Consider the following 19717-nt stretch of genomic DNA (forward strand, 5'->3'; position numbering starts at 1 on the left):
GTAAGTTAGCATACTGCTCCTGATGGGCTATCCTGCCATCAACAGAAATAATGCAAGAGCCACATTCTGGATGCTTAAAAAATTATCTTTTCACCCATTTGCAAAGGAAGTTGAGCACATATCTCATACAAACATATGAAATGACCATGAGGGTAAAGAATGAAGATTTCCTCAGCCTGGGTAAATCAAGTCAACAACTGGTAGGCAAAAGGAAAGTATGAACTAAATTTATTACCTGCATTCACCCAATTTTTTACACTCAGTTACAATGCACAGATTCTGTCCCACTGATACAAAATCACTGCAATACTACATAGGCCACAAGTAAGTGCTGGTGGGGGACATGATGGATGGCACAAATGCATGCCTCTGCCATTGCCCCTGCTGCTGGTGGATGTTGGGTCCAGCCAGGCTGCAGCCCCAGACCCCGTTGTTTGCACAGAAATCGTACCACTGCCACTACCCCCACTGCTGCTGGGCTCTGGCCCCAGCCAGGCTGCAGCCTCATGCTCTACTGTCAACACAGAAGCCTGGCTGGGGGCAAGACAACCTTGTGTCGCCAATGCAATACTAGCTACCTGTGGGTGCACAGATACAAAAAAGGTCAAGTTAGGATTCTGCTCTAAGATAGTACATTTCACCCACAGATGCCAAGAGCCAGAAGTTTTCTGATCTAACATGGGGAGACTTCAGGGCTGAGGACAGACGCAACCAACAGAGACTCTGTTCTGCAGATGAGCTCTTGATACTTAGCACAGAGTAAATACTGTATAAGCTATGATTTGAGATGAGCAAACAAAAAAAAAAAAAGATGGAAACAAGATGCATCTGGCCCTACTTTCAAAAGTTTTTCTATTAAATCAAAATGTTTGAGTATCTCCCTCCTATTCCCAAAAATGTTATTGCTTCAAAAGGCAAGGATGTGAACAAGAAACTTCTTTGGAGAAAGAGGTTTTTAAATTCTTATTTCTTACAAAACTCTAAATAAAAGATATAGAAATTAACATACTTTTCTGGGGTTTCCTGGGCTTTTTTCCTTCTACTCTACAAATAAACTGGAGAAGTACCTATTGCAGATATTTTCAAATCTTGCCTTCTACACATCACAATCAGAAAACTGACACTGTCATTTAAATAAACCAAATCTGCCCCAACTGTTTCAAAGAAAAGAATTTCCAACAAAAATATGTAGGTTAGCTCATTTTAAGGTTTCAGCACGGTATTCACAACATAGGTGTACAAACCACTGGTTGGCTCATGGCTCTGCAACAGGATACAGTACCTATCTCTGCCCTTTATGGCCTTAATTATAACCAAACTAGGTCAAAATAATCAAAAGTAGTTCCTAGTTGTATGTTCTGTAGCCTGTCTGAAACAAGGTGCTTTTCAATACTGTTGGTAATAACCACCACCCTTGGTGACAACAGAAAGCCCAAGAAAAGAAAAATGAATAGGAAGTGAGAATAATCTCTGAGTTAATCCTAGACGTGCGCTCTGAGCACGTACATATCCAAGAATCAGATTTAAGGCATGCTGCTAGGAACACCATTTTTAACATGCAGTGTATTAATTTGCAATAGCTGTGTTTGTGCTCCAAGCCCAAGATTTGAGGTTCTCAAAATCACTGAATATTTAATTGGATGCCAGTTACTAAAAGTTTACAGTCCACCTATTTTGCAAGAACTCCCGATATCCTGTTTGCATATCCAATGTCAATTTAATGATCTTTGGGCTCATCTTAAAGGACTATCAGTTTAGGGAAGTACTCTGCATTTTAAATTTGCTGAATGCAGCTTATTCAGCACAAGACTAAAAACAAGGGCCAGTGAAGAGAACAGAAAATAATATAGCTCACAAACAGAAGAACAGCTCCCATGCCTCTCTTACTTGCTACCCTCAGCCCAGGCACAACAATTTCCCAAAAGGACTACTGGAGACTCCAAGATAAAGAGGAAAGGTTTAATTTCAGTTTTCAGTCTTCAGCATTAATAGAATGCTTAAAGTTCTCCACATAGTGTGACTAGATATTTTTTATCTACTCTTTGTATTCCAACTTTCCCTTTCTTGCTTGACCACACATTTTGGTTTCCAAAATTCTGGGTTTTATACCTCAAATACAGAGGTGACATTTTCTAGCTACAGTTTGTACATTAAAGAAAAATCCACAGGCTTACTGTTCATAGCTGCCCAAGATCACAATTTATGCTAACACTTTCAGTAATTTAAAACCTTTACTCTAATAATTCCAATTCTGCATCCTTACCAGTTGGATTAACACATATACAAATGTTATTCCCAGTATTTTCTGTTAGAAAAGCTGATTGTTTTGACCAACTAAGAACTATTTGATTGACAAGACCCTGTACTGGAAGTAACCTTAGAAATGCAACCCCCAAAATAGTAGTCTTATTACCTACAAACAATCTTGAAACCATTTTATATGTTCATTTAGTGAAATCATTCTTCCCAAAGTTTTAGGAAGTTATATTTTTTCTCTTCTGTAAGCAACTTTTTCTAGCAAGCTGTACTTCTTCAGAAGCATTGCTGGTGCTGATCCTCTCTCTACTTCTTTCCCAATGACTCCTATAAACCAAGGTGTCTCATACTCAAACAACATAAATCACTACTAAACTCAATAACAATGAGGCACCTAAATACCAGCTTGAGCCCAACTGCATTAACGAGGAGAGAATTCTTATGTAACCTTCTTCAAGTAACTGGATTCCCCCTCCCCTGTTAATTCACTTCCTAATGTGAAGTTTCATCATTAAAAGACAAAACAAAATAATCCACTTCTGATTACTTTTCTGCCAGTACTGAGCCATGAGCCAACCAGTGGTTTGTACACCTATGTTGTGAATACAGTGCTGAAACCTTAAAATGAGCTAACCTACGTATTTTTGTTGGAAATTCTTTTCTTTGAAACAGTTGGGGCAGATTTGGTTTATTTAAATGACAGTGTCAGTTTTCTGATTGTGATGTGTAGAAGGCAAGATTTGAAAATATCTGCAATAGGCACTTCTCCAGTTTATCTGTAGAGTAGAAGGAAACAGACCAACCCCACATGTCCTGGATGAGTTGCTCCAGGACCATGCTGCACATGGTATCTGCTGCATGCCAGATCCAACATGTGTTCTGGAGCAGATGTCACATGTACCCCTGAATGGCTGGAGCAGGTACTGCATATGGCACATAGGACCACCTGGCACACCATACAAGCTACCTATGGGTACACTCAAGATCATGAGCAGCACTGGAGGCTGAATGATAGCACTACACAGGCTCTATCTAGCCCGTAAGCAGCATCTTTGACACCTCTGTTGTAAATGATCCAACGTCAGGAATGTTATACCCATTTTTATAACATCTTACCCTTCCCCAAGCTTCTCTAGTACATCAAATACTTCTTCAGGTTGCTTGGTTAAACTATCTTCATCCAACTTCTTCAGCTGCCTGTATACACAAGGGCATAGAAACAAAGGTTAAGGTACTATAATTTGGGTATTTCTGAGAACAGAAGTGTGAGACAAAGGTTTTAAATCATACAGCATTGAGAAAGTTTGACAAAAGTGTATTTTGTCACACTCATTTAAGATTTAATCTACCTAAGAAGTAAAATACAGTTCACTAGATGCAAATCAGAACACCAAACACTAAAAACAGCTTTGAGTCTTACAGGGAGCAGAGTTTTATCAAACACATAGATCTACATTTCCTCTGTGCTGCAGGAAACAGTTATATATCCAAGGCACCAGAATATGAGGGATCATGTCTGGGTGCACTTTACAGATTCCATTATTAACAACATTGTGTCTAGTGCTTCCTGAACAAGCCTTCTGCTAGCTTATAGATTTAGACTATGCAAAGACTACGCTTTTGTAGGATGAGGGTTGTTCTTATTCTTGCTCATTTTTTCACCAGAAATTCAGAACTTGTTTATCCTTGAAAGACAGAGCAACTGGTGAGCTGGTATGATAGAGTGAAGGGGGAGGTAAGGAAAGGAAATCAATGAAAGTATAATGCAATAAGTCAAGGTGGAAAGTGATGTTAACAGTAAATTAAAAAGTGATCTAACATCTGGAGTTGAAACTCTTGTGAGGAAAGATGACTTGGTTAGAGATTCCAAAACTTCTTAGTCCCTTCAGTTGTGGGGGAGGGAAGAAGAGAGGAAAGAACGATGCCAATTATATGCATCACAAACCAACAAGAAAAATGCAAATTTCTTTTCTCTTTTGCACATCATCTTTAACATACTTCAGAGTTACTGACCAAGAAGCTACATATAAATCACTATCAAGTTCTAAACAGTTCTTAAGGACACAAACACCCAAAACCACATCTTTTATGATCCACTAAGTAGCCAACACATGCCATAAGAAAAAGTGCATTGCCTCTGAACTAAAAACAGTTATACTACGGTTACAGAAAACAAATGGACTTTTGTAGCTCTTTATCAAGCAATTCTTAAGTCTCCACATTTGAATTATATAAAAAAATGAAATACACATGGCTGCCTGCTGTTTATAAATAACACGAGCTGTTGTCACTAAAGATGAAGAAAACAGGTACAGTTTGTACCTAAGATACTAAAAATGTAAAAAGCTTTTGTGAAGTTGCTGAAGCTAGGACTGGAAAGCACTCAGCATGCATCTGCTATTACGTCAATATGCAGAAGCCATATAGGAGAAGCAAGATGCACATGGGCTGTACATACAATGGCTTCCTGAAATGAAGGAAACATACAAGCAAGCAAACTCAGGAAGTGGCGAAATACTGAAAGTCACTAGCTTCTTTGCAATGATAAGCATTAAACCAAAAGAAGGTTACTTGTTCTTGCCTGAATAACAATACCCAGTCACCATTACCAAATAGCTTGAAATGTAGTAATCTAAAGGGCAGATACTATAGAATAAAACGTGTAGAATTAGATCCAGGCACACACCAATTCTACATGATTTTAGAAGATCCAAACATCACATGAACTCTTCAGGAGCCAATTTATTGCCTACTTCAAGTGACACTAAGATTCCTTGTTCCTGAACGTATTCAGAAATTCAGTGGTATTCTTTCAGCCTCTAATGAGCCTGAATCAGGAGTGATCCAATTTATCTAGGACACCCTGTCTTTTACAGCATACATTTCTACAGAAGATTAAGATGGAAACAAAACCAGTTTTGCCTTCTGGAGTGTTCACATCTAATCTGGGTCAGGTATAGTTAAACTTCCATATAGACAACTGTATACTAAATTATAGGTAAACGAAACACATTACTAACAGCAGATATTTTGCTCCCTTGTCAGTTAAATGAGAACAAAAAAAAAGAAAAGAAAGCCAGCTGCTATCTGTCACAAAACAAAGGAAATTGCCTCTTCTGCTCATCTCTCAAACATAGTTAGAAACAGCTGCACACCACTGATAGTGTTCAGCAATTGAATAAAGTTTCAGTCTGTCAGAAGTGCTTCCAAATTATCCTCTGTCCAGAGTTGTTCAACAACACTCTGGAGTGAAAGGATAGGCTACTAACAGCTTGATTCACATGTCTCTGAAATCCCAAACTGACACTGCCCACACACCCAACAGATGTTACTTATCAGAAAAAAGTAAGAGCGAACATTAAGGAATATTAGCAACAATATACAAGGCGTTGAACTGAGCTTCAGAGGATAAACATCCTGTCACTGTTAGCTTGCACTTTTAACTGTTAAAAGGAATAACTAGGAGATTAGTAAATAAGTCATTTCATTCCCCCACTCTTAATACACATGTAATAAATAGCAGCCTTTGTTGATGAGCAACTTTAATTAAAAGGGAAGACACAAGTGACTTCCAAAAATCAAAATTCTACTTCCTTACACTAAATATGCCCTATGCCTTTCCCAAACTAATTAAAAAGAAATTTAACATCTGATTTGACATGTCTCAGTCAGTCCTAAAAAGAAAAGTTGTTTTTGGGGTTTTTTGTTTTTTGTTTTTTTTTTTTAAGAGTACAGAATGAATTTCCTATTGAAAAATGGAAGCTTGTAAGTCATTAGTTTTTCATGATCTAACAAGATTTCCTTGAAGGTTTCAGACCTGGTTATACTAGTGTGTTGTCTTTCATTCAAAAGTCCTCTTAATTAGACTTTTAAGATTAACTCCCAATATTAACTCAGTCTAAAATTAGAGGGAAAAAAATGAACAGATTCATATTGTTGGCAAGGTTTCATACTTCTACACTTTCTGGGGTTCTTTGGAGGAGGTCTGACATCCCCCATTATTTCCCATCAGCTTCTGGTTTTGCTTGTGAACAATATAAGCCAAAGGTTGCAACAGAATAAATTACACATCAGTTGATCCATTTCTTCCCCTTGGCTACTTAAATCATCTGGCTGTGAATTGCTCCGCCTAGGCTCCATTGCTCTCATCCATAGTCAGAGATCACCGAACCTTAAAATAGACAGGAACACTGGCAGAATGCAAAAAGAACATGACAGATCTCACCTAAAAAAAGAGTTTTGTGCAGTCTTGCAAGAGATGCACAAGGTTATCACAACAAGTGCTAGCAACTACCATGCCAAAATACCTCCAAAATATTTCTAAGGTATTTTAAAGGGTCACCAGCTTGACTTCTAAATCACTGGGAAGTGAACTTTCCCAAATGTCAAAGAAAACATAACTGTTATAGGATCTATAATACAGTGCATGTGCACAGATGAAGATAAAGCCCTCCAAATATTCTGCTATAAAAAGATGTGAGTTCCCTTAGCTATCATCACTTGCCAGACTTAGTGTTTGGAGACCTAGAAGTAATTATAGGGCATCCAGTACTCCAGACGGAGTTACTTATGACTAACAAATATATTCTGCACCATATACATGGAATAAGTGCATCAGCGACAGGGAAATCCCACAAGTTTTGCTTTCCTCCATGAAATGTTTTAGTTACAACTCTAAGCAATATATTCTATCAACTAACTGATGCTCCTTGCAAAGAAAGGAACATTGAGAAGACACTACCTCAGTCATCTTAGCTGTACCTACTGGGTTCCAGAGAAAAAGCATATTATTACGATGACAACATTACATCTATTTGGACCTACAGTAATGACCAGATTCCCCCCCGCTTAATCCCATTTTTTTCAATGCCTTGAATACCAAAGGATTTGGATTTTTCTGTTGCCTTACATAAAAAGGCAGGTTAAGCTGAACATTTCTTTGAGCTTCCCCCTGTGCTTTCTGATACCTATTTAGACGCCCAAACCTCAGAGAGTAAAAGACTCTTATTCTGTGAAGAGCTGAGGGAATTCAGCACTTCAACAATGACTCTTTGATCACGCTAAGGCAGAGGTGTCTTAAACATCACGACTGCAAAAGCACAGCTCTCATCTCCATGATTGGCAATTACGTTGCCAGGACACCCGTTCCTTGCCATACTTGCATTTGGTAACTGTGACTCGGTGTTGTTACTCAAGGGCCTCGAGGCCTTTCTTGCTTCACCTCACTCCTTGCTTTCTGAAATGAAGTCCAGTTACAGGCTGAACGCGGCTCCAGCATGACAAGCCTGGCTCCCCTAACTCCATGTAACAATACACCTGCGAGGAGGGTTTGAAGGAGGGTGGAACCGACGACCGCAGCCAGGAGAGGAGCGACTCCCCCAGCTACAAACAAACGACCTGTTTAATTCGGGGCTGATTAATTCGGGCGAAGTCGGACTCGCGTCAATACGCAACTAAATCACAGCAGCTGCGACTACCCCGCGGTGGGGCGAGGGGCCGCCCTCGGCCCGGGCAGAGGCGCTGCCACCCCGGGCGCTCAGAGCCGCGAGTCCCCATGACAACCGGGTCCGCCGGCCCGCCCCCGCCTGGCCTCTCCTCTCCTCTCACCGGCGCGGGTTGCGCAGCTGCACTGTCTCCATGGCGCGGCGGGCCCGTGTGGACGGCAGCAGGAGACGCTCACTCCGCCATGGCCCCGATGCCTCCGCTACCTCCCGCTCCTCCGGCCCCGCGCGCCTTCCGCTCCGCTTCCGCCTCCTCCACCCCCACACGTCGGAAGCGCGGGGCGCGGCCCAGCGGCTGTCACGTGGCCTCGCGGAGAGGGCGGGGCTCCGCGCCTCCTGCGGCAGAGGGGCGTGGCCAGGCCGCGGGACCGCCCCCCAGCCCGAGGCAGTTTCCCAGCATGCGCCGCGCCCCTCATAGGTGGGCCTGACTCCTCGCGCGGGTCAGGCTCGGGTCCCGCACGCGCGGTGTCGGGAGCTCCGCCGCGTAAAAGATGCGCCTCGTTTCCAGCCCCGCCCCGCCCCGCCCCAGCAGGGAGCCGCGCTCGGCCCTTCCTGGCCCAGCTGTCGCGGGACACCGCCTCTGGGGGCGGGGTCGAGCAGAAGCCGGCCGCGTTGCCCCGCCCCGGCTCGGAGCCGGCAGGAAGCGGCACCCGGAGCCCGCGGGGAGCAGCCGACGCCCGGCTCCGCCTGCCGGCCCCATGGCCCCTGAGTCGCGGGCCGCGGCGCTGCGCAGCGCCGGCAACGAGCAGTTCCGCACCGGGCAGTACGGGCAGGCGGCCGCGCTCTACAGCCGCGCGCTGGCTCTGCTCGAGGCAGCAGGTAGGGGCGAGAGGAGGGCCCGGCTCGCCCTCTGCCTCCCGCCGAGCCCGGGGCAGGCAAGGGACCCCTCCGCGGGGCTGTGAGCCCCCGCCCCCAGCGCCGGGGTGAAGCAGCCTCCTCCCCGCGCGTTCCTGCGGGTTGCGGCCCGCTGGCCCGTCCATTCTCCCGGGGCGCCCCAGGGCGGGGCGCGGCAGAGCTGCTACAGCAGGGCTCCTCGCAGCAGCGCGGCTCTGTCGACTCCTCCCCGCCTTCGGTGACCCAGTTTAAAAATAGTGCCGCGTGGTGGAGGGCAGCCAGCGGGTGATCTGCTCCCATAACTGCTGAGGTAACGGGCGTTTGGCCGGCTGGACCCGCCGGGAGCAGCAGCCCTCTTGCCACCGCACCGGTTGTTGCCTTATATGCACAGTCCAGGCTCCTTGGCCTCTTGTCGCCTCAGATCAAGCGCAGTCCTACGCTTGCTTGGCGGGAAATACCATGATCACTAGGCCTGTGCAAAGCCGCTGGTATTCGCTTTGGATTTGGCCGATTTGGGGGACAGTGACTTGATTCAGCGTTTTGAATCACTGTCCCGATTCGATTCGGCCAAATCTGATTCAGAGATTCGGCAGCAGCCAAATCTCCGAATCAGCTAGGCCAGGCCCATCGCCCACCCCTGTACCAGGCAGCAATGGCTGCCCCAGCTCCCGGCACTGGTAAAAATAAATAAATAAAAAGCCCTGGATCACCAGGTGTTGCCAGGTGGGGGGTGATCCCTGCTGCCCCACGCTGCATGGGGGGGCTCTGCATGCCCCCCCGACCATCCTCCCTCGCTCCCCCAGCCCCCCCCACCATATGTGCACTGCACAGGCCAGCTCTGGCCCTTTAAGGAAAAAAAAAATGGAAAAAACCCTGTGACTTGCTGCTCCTGCTGGCAGGGGGCGATCCCCACATCACGTGGAGGGTTCTGCATGAGACCCCCAAGGCTGCTGTAGGAATGGTGAGTCTCTGGGGCTTTTCTCCGTTTTTTTGTTTTTTGGTTTTTTTTAAAAGGGCTGGAGCTGGCCCAGGTGGGGCATCTGTGCGGGGGTGGGGTGTTGGGTGGCTTGTGCAGAGCCCCCCTATGGGGCAGTAGGGGGCAGCAGGTTTGGACCCCCTGCTCGGGAGCACCCAGTGAGCACTGGGGCTCTTTTAAGTACTAGGCACTGGGGTGGGCAGGAGTAGCTGTGGGGAGAGTGGGGGGGCTGGCAGGGGTCCCCCCCCATGGTCCCCTCCCTCAGCCCTCCTGCCCCTAGTACTTCCCAGTTCCGAGTCAACTGCAGCTCCCTGCTGCAGCCACTTGGGACTGCCCAAATCATCAGAGCTTTCCAAATCTTTTCCAAAGATTCAGAGAGCTTTGAATCAATTCAGACCTTTAAATTGGTCCCCTGATTTGATTTGAATTCTGAGATTTGGCCGCTGAATCGGGCCAAATCCCCGAATTGAATCACCACCCAAAGCTTCACACAACCCTAATGATCACCATGGTGGCTTCCTAGTTGCACCTGGGTAAGATCATTCTGCTGGCATGGAATAGTACCTGCATAGGTAATGCATAGTTAACCCTGGCTTTATGCCCACTTTATAGAAATGGAAGACTCCTCCCTAGCTTGCTCCTGGGGCCTTATGGCTAAGGGCAAGCAAAACTTGGGGGCATCCAAACTCTGTGCTTGGGCCTGCAAGTAGGATGCCCACCAAAGGATTTGGGAACATCTGAAGCCTCAGATGAGGGGGGAGGATGTTTGCCAGTAGTAGGGCCACGTATGGTTCTGGGCTGACTCTCGGATTTGGAATTTGTTTTGGCAAATTTGGCTTGGAATTATAAAAATGTTCAGAAAATTATAAATTTGGCTTGGAATTATAAAAATTATAAAAAAAAATTAGAAAATTATAATAATAATATGGCCCCACAGCACAATGTAAATCCAGATGTGACTGCCAATGTCCGAAACTCGTTCCATCATAAAGTTGCTAGGGGCTTTTCTTTTTAAATCTTCTACAGGCTCAGGTGTTCTGCTGCTGAATGCTGTCACTACCAGCTGCAGCAATGGAAAAGACAGAATTATGAACTGGGAAACTAGAGGCTGGGATCTTCTGAACTCTTAAGCCTAGATCTGATCCACATCGAGATGATCATTGTTTGCTTCTTTGGGGAGACTGACAATTAAGTACCTCATGCTCTGAAGATGAAAGATGAGCTTTACTGCTGGTACTGATCAGTAACTTTAGCAGTTAAGCTTCCAAATGGCTCTCTTGAGCCATACTTCAGCATCTGTGAGATCCATCGTATTTTTAGTACCCCTTTTCTGTTGTAAGTAGAAACATCTAATACAGGAATTGGCCATAGCATGCACTGAATGTATTGTTCCACATTTCCCACCTTGAATTTGTCTTCTGTTTTTGTTTCTGCTCCTAGAGGAGAAGGATGCTGAGGAAATGAGTGTCCTCCATTCAAATCGAGCTGCCTGCTATCTGAAGGATGGGAATTGTAGCCTCTGTGTTAAGGACTGTACTGTGTAAGTAGCTGTTACCCAGTTAAAAACCTAAACTGTGTTTTTGTTGTGAATGAAATAAGATAGTGTGGGCCCTTCATTTAAGACTATTTGGAGGAAGAGTTAAGCACCTTTAGGGAACCACATGGCAGCCTCTGTTCCCAAACACTGGCATTGGTCAACCACCCATAGCAAAACACATATGGGTGAAGGATTTTGCCTGGCCTTTTGTAGTTGTTGCCATTTAAATGGGGAGGAGGAGATGTCACATTCATTTGCTTGAGCAAGCTTCTCTTCCTTGCTGATCATGCATACATCACTTTTATTTTTTAATTTTTGAATACTGTCGAATTGTCCTTCCATTCCCTACTCACTGCTGCAGGATCATTCCTTACCTAAACCTTTCCACAGCTCTACATGTTTAGTTGTTCTGCAGCACAGCTGAACTGCAGCCTGTGTCCATAGCCCCTGTCCCAGCATACTTATCTGCTTTTGGTTTGGTTTATTCTGAGAAAAAAGTGACTGTCACTGGGAGGTGGAATTAATATCTTTCTTCCTCTGTCCCCTGGCTACAACTGCACACCTGAGAGATGCAGAAATTCCCCACTTACTCCTGCAGAATCGTTCCCTGCCAAGCAAATATTTCTAAGGTGCAATTCTATACTTTCAAGATTGCCTTTAAAACTTAGTCATGAAAAGCTGATACCTGACAAACCCCTAGTCCATCAAGCACACCAACCTTCTCCTCTCTGCTGGACTTAACTCAGGTGGCCCAGTGACCTCTCTTGCTTCCTTCCCTGATACAGTGCACTGGACCTTGTTCCTTTTGGAATCAAACCTCTGTTGAGGCGGGCAGCAGCCTATGAGGCTCTTGAGAGATACCAGCTAGCCTATGTGGACTACAAGACTGTATTGCAGATTGACTGCACTGTACAGGCTGCACATGATGGTGTCAACAGGTAACTTCTAAGTTTATACTGTTACACAAGCCAAAATGGAGGCTTGACAATACAGGGAGCAGCCTGGGTCACTCAGCCCTGCTTTTAGGATGGTTGCCCATGGACAGGTTGGGTGACTTTAGGTCCTGGTTAAATAGCAGAAACCCATTCATCTTCTACCCCTACGCTGTGAATTCTTTAGTGTTAGTGTTGTTTGCTGTCAGCCCTGCAGCTCTCTGTGCCGTTTATGCTACTTCCCCCTTTCCTCTAGCTGGCAAATGATACACTTGACTGTTCACACTTTCAAGTATTTTGCACACTGTTTATTCTTGAGCAGCTAATGAATGATAAGTGGTCATGATTCAATATGTGCCCCTTCCCCATTCTACTAGGATAAATATGAGTAAATATGACTGCAGTAGGCTTGACTTGACAGGTTCCATGGTTAATGACAAGTACCTAAACCTTTCTACAGCTTTACATCCTCATTTGTTCTGCAGTACACTCCACAGCCCCAATCCCAGCATATGTTCCTGCTTTTGGTTTTGTTTCTGCTGAGGAAAAAAAGTCCTCTTTCTGAAATCTGGTTAGTAGGAAGAGCCTCTCTCAGCTTTGCATAAGGAGGCGGATGTGAGATGTGGGGACAAATTCCACAGTACTTAAGTTGCCAAAAGATGTCTTGAACAAGGAGAATGAGATGATTCTGTAAAACAAACTTCTCTCTGTAAGCATCTTGTGAAATGTGAAGGAGGGAATAGGGTTAGATTAGAAATTGTTCTAGTCAAGCAGTCTTATTAAGCATCCTTTCTGAATGGCAGGTACAGATGTCCTGTACTTACTTCCCTATCTCGTTCTTCTCATGAAGATACATAGCCTCATGATTCAGGAATAGGGCAATGGGAGATCTGGGTTCCAGTCCTGTTCCTGACTTAGGTGTCTTGTCCAAGGTCACAAACCAACTCCTTGACTTTTCCCATATGTAAAATGGTGTTTCTCATGTGCTCAGCAACAGCACTTGGATACATCAGTGTGTTCTGTCCGTAGATCGCTTTGCTGTAGGACAGAGTTCTTAGGGAGAAGTCAGGCTTCCCTGGAATGACTTGGGTATCAGCTCTCTAGTTGTGCTGACTCCTGTAGTAGCAGGCATGACTGCATACTTAATTAAATGTTTGAACTACTCAAATGGCAGTCACTAAAAAGAAGCAACTCTATTAAAGTCCCATTCTTCCAGCTGAATCTCACACGCGGGGCTGGATGCACAGCAGTGCTAGTAACTCTTGGTAAGTGGTTAGTTAAGAGGCCTGCTGGTAGACTACAGGCCTGTTCTCAGCAGAGTTAGTAGCTGCACAATCTGTATCTGTTTGCAGAATGACAAAAGCTCTATTGGAGAAGGATGGCCCTGAGTGGCGCCAGAAGCTCCCACGAATCCCTTCAGTTCCTGTTTCTGCTCAGAGAAGATGGGACTTTCCTCGTGCAGAAAGCCAAGAGGCTGCCCTGAGAACCAAACTAAATGAGACTGCATCTCTAGGAAAAGAGGGTGAGCACTTTGCTGTTCAGATGGCCGTTAGAGTTGTGATGCCAAGAGGAGACCATACACAGATGGGGTCTGTCCAGGGCTCACTTGACCCTAGGATGGAGCTCTGTGAGAGGAATCAGGTTTCCTACAGTGCCTTACTTTGTTGTACTTGACGGTGAAGTTAGTTAATGATGTTGATTCCTGTGGTAATAAATGAGACTCCCAAGCTCTTTGTTTCACATAGTACTGTGTTCTCTTCAACACATCTTCCAGTGCCTACAGCTGCTGCCATTGAAAGAGCAAAAACTTTGAAGGAAGAAGGAAATGAACTTGTGCGGAAAGGAAACCATAAGAAAGCTATTGAAAAGTACAGAGAGAGTCTCAAACTAAACCAGGAATCTTCTACTTATACCAACAGGTAACATTCAGGCAGAACAATGGACCTTTGCACTTTGGGGTGCATCCTAAAGCTATCATCATAACTCTTAATCAACTAGGGCCAAATCCTGTTATCAGATGCTCAACTAGCCTCTGTTTAAATGAATGGAAACAGCATGTTTTTAACATATGAGCAGTGCTCTTAGACCAGACTAGAGAGGATTCTGCATGTTTGAGAGAGACAGGACAGACACATTTTCTTTTTGTAAGAGACTAGTTTTTTAGATGAAGGTCCCTTTCTTTTTCAAAGTGGCCATGTGGAGCCCACGTGGAAATTCTTGACTTGAAACCATTAGGGGTTTTTTCCTTTTAACCCTTTATCAGCTAAGAACACCCTGTTTTGATGATGTCTGCTGCCCTGCTGACTACAAATAACTGGACAGACATATCTAAGACCTTTACCACATGTGGGACACTGAAGACAGTTGCAGTGTACAGAGAATCTGTCAAGAGAATACACATAGAAAACTTTAATTTTAGGACTTCTTAAAGCTAGGAATTGTAAGCTATTCTTGAAAAAACTATTAATTTATTGTTGTTAAGAGAATATATTTTTCTCCCTTTTTAACCAAAGCATATTTTAAACTTGAGAGTAAGATCCCTCCACTTTTTAGTATCTCTTTCTCTGTATTAGTTTTATTAAAAGGCAGTTTCTGATTAGGGGAGGGCAAGATGGGGGTCTTTTGATGGGTGTACGCCCTGCAGAGAGACAGATGGCATTCCTAACCTGATTCTGAAAGTGCCTGCTAATCTTTGTGTAGTCAAGGTCACCTTTCTCTAGCAACTCTTTCCAAGAAAGCCTGATTACAATTGATTGTAAGTGCCCAAATAGGAATTGTTGCACATGGATCCAGACCTCTAACCTCCATTATCTGTATTCCAGAGCTCTTTGTTACCTGTCTCTGAAGCAATACAAGGAAACAATCCAAGACTGCACAGAAGCTCTGAAGTTAGATGCTAGGAATATTAAGGCATTCTACAGACGTGCTCAGGCATTTAAGGAACTAAAGGTAACTATATTAATAGAGCGTGGTACTATTTTTAGGGTAAGAACAAATACCTAGTCATGTTCAACCAGAAAACTGAGTTTTGACTCTATAACAGTAGAAGTAAAACTAAAGATTTGTATCTGTGGAATAATAATTCTGCTATCTGATTAGACTAAGCTTTGGTATGTGGTGAGGGGATAACTGCTCATTTCACTGGCTGGCTGCTGCTTGGATGTTTTCATTAGCTTCAGACCTTTTGACATCCTCAGTTGCTTGGTAAGTGTCTGGAAATACCAAGGTACAGGTTGATTGGATTACTGAAGATGACTGTAGATATAACACCCAGCTAATCATTATGGGATTTATAATATGCTTAATGCCACTTTATAGGAGCTGCTGTAACTGATGAAATTCTGCAACATTAGAACATCTGAAACCAAAGGAAGGCTAATGCAGTTGTTTCACATCCACCTAAATTACTAAAGTGATTTGACTTTTTACTCCCTAGTTTAAGTATGTTAAAAAACATCCTATCAACCCTTAGGATAAGTACATGTGAATTAACATGGGCTGTAACAGGTCCAGTTGAATGGCTTTTGCCCAGTAGAGGCACTTCAGTGTGTGAGCCTTAAAGGTCTACAAACATACCTGTTTTTTCAATGCAATTTTGTTTTGCTCCTAGGATTACAAGTCAAGTATTGCTGATGTTAGCAGCCTTCTGAAAATTGAACCAAAGAACACAGCTGCACAGAAGCTACTGAAAGAACTGAACAGAGTTTAATATAACACAGGAAGTATAGAATTAGTCTGTTTTATGCTGCAGAAGATGGGCTTTCCTTTTAATAGTTACAGGGACCAATCTTAATGCAGGAGTAGCACTGAAAGATGCCCCTAAGACTTGCTGAGGATCAACTGGTTCTCTGCCACTTGGTTAAATGTATATTGGAAGATGCATACCATCTATGCCAAAACAGATTATTTCCCTGTAAGATCATTAAGTTTTAAATGACCCTCTCTCTCTCTCTCTCTCTCTGAGAGTTGCAGGCTACTTTCCTAAACCTAGGATATTTCCTCATAATAAAAGTTAGTCTGTAAAGAGTCTTGTAGGGCTGTTGCTTCTCTTGCTTTTACCAGAGTGGGGGATATTTTCAATAGCTGTAAGATGAGTTTTGTCAATACACAAACAGGTGATACAAAGCTGCTATGCTTACTGCCTCTGGTTATTTCAGCAAGCCACTTGGAAGGGTTGACAGTAGAGGAACAAAAGGCAGGGCCTCCTCAGCAGGCAGCAGACTTACTACAATCTAACCTGACACCTGATTACTACTAAAGTCGCATCTGGTGCATTTCCTGGCTTAGCTGATGCCTGCTGGCCTCTACTTAAACTTGTGCTGTTCACAGCAACTCATGGCATTTACCTCATAAAGCAGCCATCAAGCACTGCAATAGCCTTGTTGCTGTATTTGTGGGTTGTCTTCAATGCACTGCTCAAGTTTGGATTTTAGCTGCTACTTTGAGGTTTCACAACTTCTTCCTCTCTAAAGTTTAGCTTGTTTTGTGCCTTTCTGACCAGCTGCTATTAAGAATTTGACAGGGAATAGGGGTACAGGAGTATCCTACATGAGGCCTGTACTGTAAAAAAAAAAAAACTACCTTGCAGCTTCCGACCTATATGCATGTTATGCTGTTTGATTCTTCTCATGTGGTACTGGCAGCAACAACATAGATGATGGATTAAAGATAACTATTCTGGACTGGTGATGGAGTTGTCTTAAGTAGGTAGGATTTGTTTGGCAATGTACTGTATAAACAATACAACTTTCATTAAAACCCAAACTATTTCAAAATTGTCTATTTTTATTGTAACTGTGCACTTTATGTTCTCACTGCATAGCAGATTGGGACTGGGACAGTGAAATCATCCATCACAGAATAAAATAATGGTAACATTCTTGACATTAAAAAGCACTATTTTATTCATTTGCCTGATTACGCAGAGCCATGGTCTGAAATCCATCATTTATACAACAATGAAAATACTGCCAAAGTTCTAGCTCATGCCCAGCCTATTGAAGACAGTTATATTAGTTAACAAGTAAAGCTTTGCAGCTGTATAGTGTTTAGTACCAAGATTACCAAACTAGAGAAAGGTGAGACGCATTAAACAGAAATTGTTTTATTTATATCAGAATATATACAGAATGTACAGATGTAATGTAAACTATAGCTGGGTATCTTCAACTGTAGTCCTAAACCTTTGCTGGGTCAGTGTGGACTTATCACTTCTTCTCAGATAGATAGGGTCAGGGTTTGGGTTCTGTTTATCACTACTTGGACTACATTCAGGAATTAGAAAATACTCTTGTAAGGCTGGAATAGTATTGGCATAGACATCACAGCCTTGACATAGAGCAGCTCCTGCTATCCCATCAGAGCTGTAAGCAGAGATCTGTGCATTTCACAGTGCTTCTGTATTTTCTCTCATTTTAAAATAATTTCTCAACCTTATGTTTGAGGTTCCCTGCAGTCATGTGCCATCATACATACAGTCTGAAAGAACAGCTCCAAAAGGTGCGAGACCTGTGGCTGCATAACCAAAGTATTGGACACTCTGCCACCATACTGCAGAACATCAGAATCTGGTTTTGTTTCTATGCACTGCTGGGTCCTGGTTGGGCTGAAAGCCAGAGAGGAAAATAAGAGTCCATGGTTCCTCTGCTTTACATGGAGCCCAACAGCTAGTGCTTAGGGATCAAAGAGTTTAGACTGAGTAGCTGGACTTCCTCAGTAGCAAAACAGCACTAAGGCTAAAGGAATTAAAATGCTGAAGCTGGTGACATTCTCCCCCCTTCCTCACTACACACTGCAGGAGAAATTTGAGCCAAGCTACCTGAACAGCTTTGGAAAAGAGGCCTAGGAAGCAGAATTAGGTCAACAAACAAACACTCCCACACACTGCCACCATTACTCAGAAGCATTCACTGAGGACTTGTGTCAGTGTTTCCAGCTGAGCCATGTGGAAGAGCAAAGTAAAATGCTATCACTGCACTTTACAGCATGTGGCCACTAACTGTGGCCTAATTAATATAGGACCATCACTTAGTCATGCTGCCCAGTGCCCACCTTGTATTTCAGTATGGAAATATTTATATAAAAACTAGTTCCTGGGATGGAAGGGGATTGGGGGGGGAAAAGGAGGTAGGAGAGAAAAAGCAAATGATCAAGAAGCTGCCACTCTACTTTCCTGCCCCCCAATCAAATTCATGTTACAGGCCAGGCTTCAGTCTGTGTTCATCTCTTAATCCTAGTCTTTTCACTCCTAATAGAATTTTTCCAGCTTCACCATTATAGTAGTCTCTCTCCAAATACCCCTGCACTATCCAACTATGCAAGTACTGCAAATTACTCCAGCTGAGCCTGCACCTGTGATCTCTTACAGCCAAAGTCAAGAATATTAAAGGAACATCAGTGCTACAGTTAAATACTCAGGAAATGCCACAGTTCAGGAGGCCTAGGCAACCTTAATACAGTCCCTTATTTATCAGTTTACAAATATCAGTCATATTTTTTCCTATAGGCAAAATTCAGCTTGAGGCAGATACCAAACATTTTAGAATTTCAAATGACTGGTTTTCAGAAAGTTTTAGCTATCAAACACATGGTCTTAGATGCAACCTTCCTTATAGGCTACCAGCTATGCATATAAGGCTTCCTGGCATGAGTTTGCTTGCATGATTGCAACTACACATAAAGCAGAGGTCTTCATTGGAGCCATCTGCAATGATAGGTCTATGGCCTAACTACCAGGCCTAGCTAGCTTACTACCTGGTAAAATAGAGTGGGATAACATTTTCCATTCCAACAGAAAATCCATAGCAACAAATACAATTGTGTTGTCCATTCACATACTTCAGTTAGGTCTCTCTCAAGTTCCTTGCTTAACACCTGCAAAACTGGCTACTTTGCTCCTCTCCCCACTTAATCTTAAGTTTCTTTTTAACATAAATACATGAGAGCCATTACAGAACCTTAAGGTAATCTCTTGCTAGCTCTGTACATTGACTATTCACTCTATTTTCTGTCCCCTAGTAAGTTCTCAGGCCTCCAACTCCATTCTTGACCCTCTGCAGCATAAGGATAATCTTTGTGACTGATACTTGGACAGCAAGTTTTGCAGATGAAGCAGTATTTTTTTTTTTAAAGAAAGACAGTGACTAGTACAAGGTGAGGGTGGAAAAAGCAACTCTTTATCGTGTCAACTACAAGAACAAATAAAATTACAGAACCCAGTGAACTTAGTAAAAATGGTGAATTGTCAGTACTTGTCACCTCCTGAAATGCTACAACTGAACCAATTGTGTTTCTCTCCTCACCATTAAAGAGGAGAGTTTTCCATTCTATTGCATATTCCCCATGTTACATTTTCACAACATGCTCCCAGCTGCTAGGGTTGCAAGAAGAGAGCTCACATGGGCAACTGTTACACAAGTGCAGTTCATTTCTGGGGAAAAAAAAATCATTTTGCAAAGTTTTTAAATGCACCAAGAAAAAGTAATGCAATAGGATTGGGCCTTAATGCAAGTCAGAGTCACTGTACATAGAACACACGCTTCAGCTGGACATGGTGATACACAAGGTTGCTGTTTTTTCTTCAGAGACAGGCATTGCTCAGAGCAGAGCAGAGCACATCTTTCATAGTTCACTCTTCTACAAAAAACAAATTGTAAACATATTAGAAGTAGAAACACAATCC

The 19717-nt window shown here is 43.4% G+C and overlaps 3 protein-coding genes across 4 annotated transcripts in view; 1 reads left to right on the forward strand and 2 right to left on the reverse strand.

Annotated features, from left to right (window-relative positions):
• Positions 1–8046, reverse strand: part of STK4 (serine/threonine kinase 4) — an 83252-nt gene extending 75206 nt beyond the window's left edge. For both annotated transcript variants that reach the window (XM_090064892.1, XM_090064893.1), the window contains exons 1-2: positions 7864–8046; positions 3373–3453 (exon numbers count right to left, since the gene is read on the reverse strand). In XM_090064892.1, coding sequence (XP_089921018.1) covers positions 3373–3453; positions 7864–7895 — 113 coding nt within the window. In that variant the 5' untranslated portion in view covers positions 7896–8046. The remainder of the gene's footprint in view (positions 1–3372; positions 3454–7863) is intronic.
• A 71-nt stretch (positions 8047–8117) lies between these two features.
• TOMM34 (translocase of outer mitochondrial membrane 34) lies at positions 8118–16969 on the forward strand. The gene is made up of 7 exons (XM_090064894.1): positions 8118–8576; positions 11008–11107; positions 11890–12042; positions 13389–13558; positions 13811–13955; positions 14859–14985; positions 15647–16969. Exons 1-7 carry the CDS (start codon positions 8249–8251, stop codon positions 15743–15745), a joined length of 1122 nt encoding a protein of 373 aa, XP_089921020.1. The 5' UTR covers positions 8118–8248; the 3' UTR covers positions 15746–16969.
• A 155-nt stretch (positions 16970–17124) lies between these two features.
• PABPC1L (poly(A) binding protein cytoplasmic 1 like) overlaps positions 17125–19717 on the reverse strand; it is a 31391-nt gene continuing 28798 nt past the window's right edge. Inside the window, exon 15 of the mRNA XM_090064897.1 lies at positions 17125–19671. The gene's annotated coding sequence lies outside the window, so the exon portion shown is untranslated. The remainder of the gene's footprint in view (positions 19672–19717) is intronic.

This window comes from Crocodylus siamensis, chromosome 10 (genome assembly GCF_052110815.1).
Source record: "Crocodylus siamensis isolate JL-2025a chromosome 10, ASM5211081v1, whole genome shotgun sequence".
In the NCBI taxonomy this organism is placed as follows: Eukaryota; Metazoa; Chordata; order Crocodylia; family Crocodylidae; genus Crocodylus; species Crocodylus siamensis.

What these genes read in the sequence shown, in the direction of transcription:
- TOMM34 (XM_090064894.1), top strand. Translation starts at nt 8,249, where the DNA reads ATGCGCCTCGTTTCCAGCCCCGCCCCGCCCCGCCCCAGCAGGGAGCCG. An exon ending in GGCTCTGCTCGAGGCAGCAG is followed by an intron (nt 8,577 to 11,007) that starts GTAGGGGCGAGA and finishes TTCTGCTCCTAG; the next exon opens with AGGAGAAGGATGCTGAGGAA. An exon ending in TGCATCTCTAGGAAAAGAGG is followed by an intron (nt 13,559 to 13,810) that starts GTGAGCACTTTG and finishes CACATCTTCCAG; the next exon opens with TGCCTACAGCTGCTGCCATT.